Raw genomic sequence first — 6,932 nt, forward strand, 5'->3', positions numbered from 1 at the left:
AAAGCGTTAGATATAATAAAAGTATTAGAATTATTAGAAGATATTATAGTATTATTTAAAATAATAATAATAGTAGTAATAATAAGTAAAAGAATAGAGGGATAAGTAACGTATCGTTAAGTACCCCTTTTAACGTGGGGAAAAAATAGGTAAAAGTGGGTATTTCGTGGTCTTGGCGAAAGTGCTGTCCATCCGCACCCGATGGGATAGCAATGACCCAAATTGTTCATACCAATTACCTACCTATGCAGGTCCGGTAACACCTTCGTCAAGATGTCGCCTCAATGCCTTCACGCTGCGAGAAGAGGCACTTTCGAGAATGCTGCACTCGACCGTTTTTAGTTCACAAGTCCCATACTGTGAGTTTTCGTTGCAATATACAAATCTGCCCGCCAGGCGAAGCGGCTTCGCCACCATTCGCGAATTACCCACGACCACAGCTACCCATCATTGGCCAAAACTTCATGCATGAGATACCTACATCAGCCATGCGGTGTAACAAGGCAGATTTGTTGGTTGAGCAACTAATCAACCAGGCCACTGTGATCAGCTAAGCTATGTTTTAGGCAACAAACCCCCTCTCTCAGCCTGATAGTATTAAGCAGACAGATGTAGAGACCACGAAACCTACCATGAACATTATTTCGGCGTCATTTCTAGTCAACCCGACTTCTTGCGACTAAGTCGAGCTTTCTAGCTCCGCCATCAGAAATCGATGAAAACACGCAAACATCAATATCCCGACACATCATGGACCTGTTCCAATACGAAACCCTAGACCTCACGGGGAAATCCTTCCGGTTACTTATGCTCCATCCTAGATCCACCGGCGAGATATCCTGCAATATCTTTGAAGCAAGCCTGGACTCCGACGGCATTATCCCCTACGAAGCCTTATCATATGCCTGGGGCCGCATTGACCTCGCAGCCTCCATCATCGCAAACGGGAAGACCCTCCGTATTACGAACAACTTATTCACTGCTTTGAGTTATCTCCGAGACAACCATGTAAACAAAGTCTTGTGGATCGACGCTGTCTGTATCGACCAAAACAACGTCGCAGAGCGAGGTCACCAGGTCGGACAGATGGCTGGCATCTACAGAGGCGCTGAACAGGTCATCATATGGCTTGGCCCGCCCACACATGAGACGAACCTCTTGCTGGGGTGCCTCAAAGAGCTACAGAAAAGCTTGATCCGTCAGAAAAGCCGAGACGACCTTGTCCAGGCACAAGAGCAATGGTCAAAGATACGACAGAACTCCGAACTAGATCAGGCTGTCCTCGTCGATCTGCAACGGAAGGGGCTTATTTCTCTCCTTAGGGAGACCTGGTTCACGAGGATATGGGTTCTACAGGAAGTTTCGAATGCACGGGCAGCTTCGATCTATTGTGGCAGACGGTCCATTCAGGCTTACATGCTCAATATTGCCGCGAAGCTCGTCGGCGTCGTCCCCGATGCCGGATGTCAAGCTGTTCTGGACCTTCTTCCGGACTCCTTTACTCAGAGATCCCCAAGAAAGGACTTTCTCATTGCCTTATTGCAAAAGTTTCGAAACAGCAAGGCGAGCGACCCTCGGGATATGGTTTACGCCCTATTAGCAATAGCGTCCGACGTATCGCAGAGCGACTCGGGATCACTACTATCGCCAGACTACTTCAAAACTGAAGAGGATCTGGTGCAAGACCTCAAGACATACCTGTTCCTTGATTCGCAATATTTCTGTATTATTCCCGAGCGATCCATGGAATCCTTTCTCGGAGCGCTGCCTGAACGAATAGCAGCGATACTGCAAAGCGTTGTGATGGCGGGGGTCACGAGCCACGTTCTCACGCTTCTTGAGAGGGGCCAAAAATTCACCGTCAGTGAGGTCGACGTTCATGAAATGTGGAAAAGAAAAGGCCTGGGAACTTCAAAGGTTCTTTCTAATCTAGCTCAAATTGAGCATCAAAACTTCCACTTCAGCCTAGAAGGCGTAGAGTCGTCGTTTCAGTTTTTCGATCTTGCAACTGCGCAAAGTCTTCTAGGCCGCTTTGGAGAACGCATACAGATCAATCAGCATCTTGCCGCAGCCTTGCTACGGCGAAAAGACGACAGGGATCTAATCATCATGTTGCTGATCAAATGGAATAAGCCTTTTATTCCATTAACGCAAGATGGATTGACCGCTTTAGTGAAGGTTATCGATCCGGCGTCGTTACAAATGCTTCTCAAGAAACAAACACAAGTATATCAAATCACGGACAAAGTTCTTGAAAAAGCTTCCCGCAATCGGAAAGAGGGCAAGATCATCCCGATACTCCTCGATTCGGTCGGCGATCGAACCGAGTTCGAAATGAGTGGGTTGCTGTGGTTGCTGCGCTTTTTGGACAAGACTGCATTACTGCCGTTGCTCAAGTTGGAGTTCAAAAAAATCAGCGTCGTTGGTTTGGGGCACCCTCCTAATGAGAGTGTCCGCTGGTCCACGCAATTATTATTTGACTTTGGCTCAAGTGCGGACTGGAAGAAGATCAAATACATCAGAGAGAAGACGGGTCCTCATGAGATATTTGATGTTAAGGCGTTCAGAATGGAGGCGGAATTCATCAACGGTTTGCGTGTGAATGCAACCCTTGACTGGGTCAGTTTGTATACAAGCAAGCCAGGACGTATTCTATTACGTCAAATGATCGGATGATGACTGCTATCACGAAATCGAAGTACAGATGTCCTTAAATCCAAGTGAAATATCTAGATATAAGTCATCGTCGAAAGCAAAGGATGGAGAAACTCGTTTCGAGACCCCCTACAGTTTATCAAAGATAGGCGGAGAACAAAAAGATATACACGGCGCGAAATCACACAATTAATCCAAATACTCACGACACCAGCTCTATTACTGTGGTATACCTGGCCACTTGCCCAATATCGCCGTCAATAATTGCCCGCTCGACATGCAGCCGTGGTTGTGAACTTTGCAGGAGGGAAAGTTAAAAAGGAGGAAGGAAATCTAAAAGATAGTCTATCGAGACAGTGGGAGTATTCATTCATACTGTGCATTAATACCGTGTAAACGATATCGAGAACCGCCCGAGCAGCCAGCAAAGGCAGATTATTAAAACAAATACCTGGCTACTCGGGCCATTAGATCTGCGAGTTCTAAGGCATCAACAGACAGGGTTAGTAAAGGCTTCGCTGGTAGCGATCTTCCATAGTGTCAGCCCTAAGCATTGGCTTTTTACACTTTCCGAAAGGCCCACTGGATTGCCTTTGTCTTCAGCAATCCATCACTGCAAGACACTGCAAGTTCGAAATAGCGCGAGATTCCTCTGTGTAGATGCTTCCATACAATTGGTGAGATTCGCCTGCATGAAGCATGGCTACAATGCGGGCGAGGCAAAGGTCCAAAAGACAGATTCACTGGCGAACCATTTCCAAGAACGGCTCAGCCAATAATCATACGTGGCATGCTGTAAGACGAAACCCTTCTTCTCCTCAGCCTGATCGCCCTTAAGAGGAGAATCTCAAAGGTTACAAGCATTCTTTTCCCCAGACACCCCATTGCTTCCCTCTGATACTACCGTCTGCTTACCTACCTATCTGAAAGGGCGATGAGGATGGAGCCATTCCAGTACGAGCCCCTTGACCTGGGAATAAGGTCATTTCGACTCCTCATTCTTTACCCCGGAGATGACGACATCCGATGCGACATATTCCAGGCGGTTCTTGAGCCCGACGACATCATTCCATATGAGGCCCTCTCATACGCATGGGGTGGGATCGACCGCACCGAGACCATCACTGCTAGTGGCAAACGGCTACCCGTCACAGAGAGATTATTCACAGCCCTGGTTCATCTTCGAACCAACGAGATGAGAATACTTTGGGTCGATGCGATTTGCATCGACCAAGACAACATTGCTGAGCGAGGTCATCAGGTAGGACAGATGGCTGGGATATACAGGCAAGCAGAGCAGGTCCTCATCTGGTTAGGGCCCGGGACACCCGACACGGTACTTTTGATGCAGGGCTTGCAATTTCTCCATCATGAATCCATACGTCGAAAGTGCCGGGACGATATAGCGTGGGCTAGAACTCGGTGGCAATGCCTTCAGATGGATAAAGGCTTCTCTGCGCTTGCAAGGGACTCTTTCCCAAGAGGTTTGCTACATATGTTGCAGCAAGCGTGGTTCACAAGAATATGGGTGTTGCAAGAAGTATCCTATGCCCGAGTGGCTTCAATCTGCTGCGGGGATTTCTCTGTTCCCGCATACATTTTCGTCATGGCGACACAGCTCATCAAGAATGAGGACAACGCAATCTTCGAGCTCGGCGACCAGCGACAGACCCTCCTTGACCTCATGCCAAGCCCATCAAACAAAAGAATTACGAGAAAGAGGAGTTTGCATACTCTGCTACAGAAGTTCCGTGAAAGTGAAGCAACGGATCCCCGCGACATGGTTTACGCACTCCTTAGCATTGCATCTGATACGCCGAAAGACGCGAACAACACTCCACTGGTGCCTGACTACTTTAAGACCGAAACAACGCTCATCAGAGATCTACTGTGGTACCTATCCTGTGGGAATTCCGTCCAACACGAGATACTCGACACCGATTTACGACTACGTGCGTTTCTCAAGATGTTACCAGCAGTGACTGATGCTAGCTTCGAAAGCTGTATAGGCAATGGCAACCTAGATGGCATCGAGGAATTGCTTGCTAGGGGTCAGAGCTTTGAGATCACCCGGAAGGCCATTTCAGCATTAGGAAGCAGGGTAGGCATTGTTTTGACTAACCTCAGACTTCCGGACGAGGAACTATGTATCAATAGGTATGCGACATAGGGAAGAAGCTTATAGAGGCTAACTGCTATTAAGGTCTAAAAGAGGAATTACTAAAATTTACCCTTCCCTCGAGGTATATTACTAGCGCTTTATATATACCTAAGCTGCTCTTTTATTACTTAGTCCCCCTTTTTATACCCCCCTAAGCTATCCCTTAATTAACGAGGCCTAACTAGCGAAGCTTAATAGGGTACTCCCTCCCCTAGGCTTCGTCCTAAAGCCTACTTACGGTTTGCGTACGTTATATTAATTCTTTACTTAAGAGGTCCTTAAATATATAGTACGAGGGCGGGTATAAGCGGCGCCCGTTAGCCTAAGTATAGACCCCTTACTTTAGATAATAGCCCTATAATTCTATACTTAAGTCGCTCCTACTTATAAGCCGTCCTCACGACCGCTAATACTTAAGTAGTCGTCGCCCTACTTTTATTCGCTAATATTAACCTCTTTCTAAGCTACTATAATTCCGAATTCCTTTTCTTTTTTTTTATCCGTAGTTATCCTTTTTATATATAGTCTCTTACTTTTATTAGCGTTTATACTACTCCCTTATTACGTAGATATTATAGTTAATAAATATTTCTTAGATCCCTATTCTTATATACTTCCCGTACCTAAATAAGTCTTTTTTAAAATCGTTTTATAGTCGCTACTAACTCGTTTTAATATAACTATAGCCCCTAATCGTAGCGTCGCTATTATTAATAATAGAACGGTCGTTAGTACTATGGGTATGCTTAGTAGTAGCCGTAGTAGCGGTCCGCTTAAAAAGCTTAATATCCCCTTTATTTACCCTAACCTCGTACGTATATCGCTACTTATACGCTACTTATATTAACTATTATAAACTCTTATTAAAAAGAAAAAGAAAGTAAATACTAAGAAGATCGGGGTCGGCTAGGTACACCCGCTCCCCTACTCTACCTACGTTACGTATAAAGCGCTCGATCTAAAAGCTAAATATTATAATTAGCTAAGTCGGTAATTTATAGCCCCTAGTTCGCTCTTTTATCTAATACTTTTTTAAGATCTAGCGTACGTTATATTAAGTATACTACGTAGAACTATTTTTATAAAAATACGATAAGCGCTTAGTATTATCGCTACTCCGTCGCTTCTCTCGAGTATTATACTAATAGCGTCTTAAGTCCCTAAGTCCGCGGAATTTATAATACGAACCTTTTAAAATACCGCACTTATTTCTAACGGCGACGTTTATAATTTAGAAGTTTATCGCTCTGTTATTACTCTATTATCGCTACTATTCGGGTTATTAATATTACTTTATAGCTCTAATAAACCTACCGAATCGCTATTAGTAATATATAGAGGGCGCTTAAGCGCACTAATAAAGAGGCCCGCTCGACCCCCGTTATTAATAACGATAATAATAAAGTAGCTATAAGCTCCTCTCGTATTACGTTTTCGTCCCGCGACGACGCTATAATTATACTATTTCGTACTATCTATAACAAAGTACGCCGCTTTAATAATATTCTAGTTAGTATATAGTCACCCCGCTTACGCTCCGTATTCGTAACTAATTATTTATAAATTCGCTAATAATAAAGAGATTATTTCTTCCGTAACGACCCCTAGGATAATAGCTAGGGCGGCCCTTCTATATATAAGAGCGGTCCTTTTATAAATAAGAGTAGTCCTTTTGCGCGTCGTAAGGATTAAAGAAACGGTTAATAATTAGCGCGTTTACGCTACTTAGTTATAGCTATATAGCCCCCTTTTTTCGTTATTAGTAGCTAGTTCGCTACGTTATTAAGCTCCTTAAGAGCTAGGGCGTACTACCTAATTAAAACTCGTTCTTTATATATATTAATTAACGCTATGTCTTTAATATACCTAGCTAGCTCCTATATATCTTCGTCGCTATTATATCCCTTCTACTAGATTAAGTATTATCGCCTCCTCTTCGGCCCTTTATATTATATAATATCTTCTATTTCGTAAAGTAACTCCCTGTTTATATCCCCGATAAGTAAGGGCTTCTGAGGGGCTTCTTTGCGGTATTAATACGGCTTAAGTAAAAATATATAGAATATATTATATATTTTATACTACGTTAGTACGTTTAGTTAGTAAGCGACCCCCG

The 6,932-nt window shown here is 44.1% G+C and overlaps 2 protein-coding genes across 2 annotated transcripts; both read left to right on the forward strand.

Annotated features, from left to right (window-relative positions):
• Positions 1 to 750: 750 nt before the first annotated feature.
• On the forward strand, positions 751 to 3,434 carry CLUP02_02006 (HET domain-containing protein; the record flags this gene model as incomplete). Its single annotated transcript, XM_049281041.1, has 3 exons — positions 751 to 2,619; positions 2,870 to 2,946; positions 3,194 to 3,434. The coding sequence occupies 3 exons, from the start codon at positions 751 to 753 to the stop codon at positions 3,432 to 3,434; spliced, it is 2,187 nt and encodes a 728-aa protein (XP_049136998.1).
• Positions 3,435 to 3,595: 161 nt separating this feature from the next.
• Positions 3,596 to 4,825, forward strand: CLUP02_02007 (HET domain-containing protein; the record flags this gene model as incomplete). The annotated part of the gene is made up of 1 exon (XM_049281042.1): positions 3,596 to 4,825. One exon carries the CDS (start codon positions 3,596 to 3,598, stop codon positions 4,823 to 4,825), a length of 1,230 nt encoding a protein of 409 aa, XP_049136999.1.
• Positions 4,826 to 6,932: the final 2,107 nt, after the last annotated feature.

Source organism: Colletotrichum lupini, chromosome 1 (genome assembly GCF_023278565.1).
Source record: "Colletotrichum lupini chromosome 1, complete sequence".
Taxonomy (NCBI): domain Eukaryota; kingdom Fungi; phylum Ascomycota; class Sordariomycetes; order Glomerellales; family Glomerellaceae; genus Colletotrichum; species Colletotrichum lupini.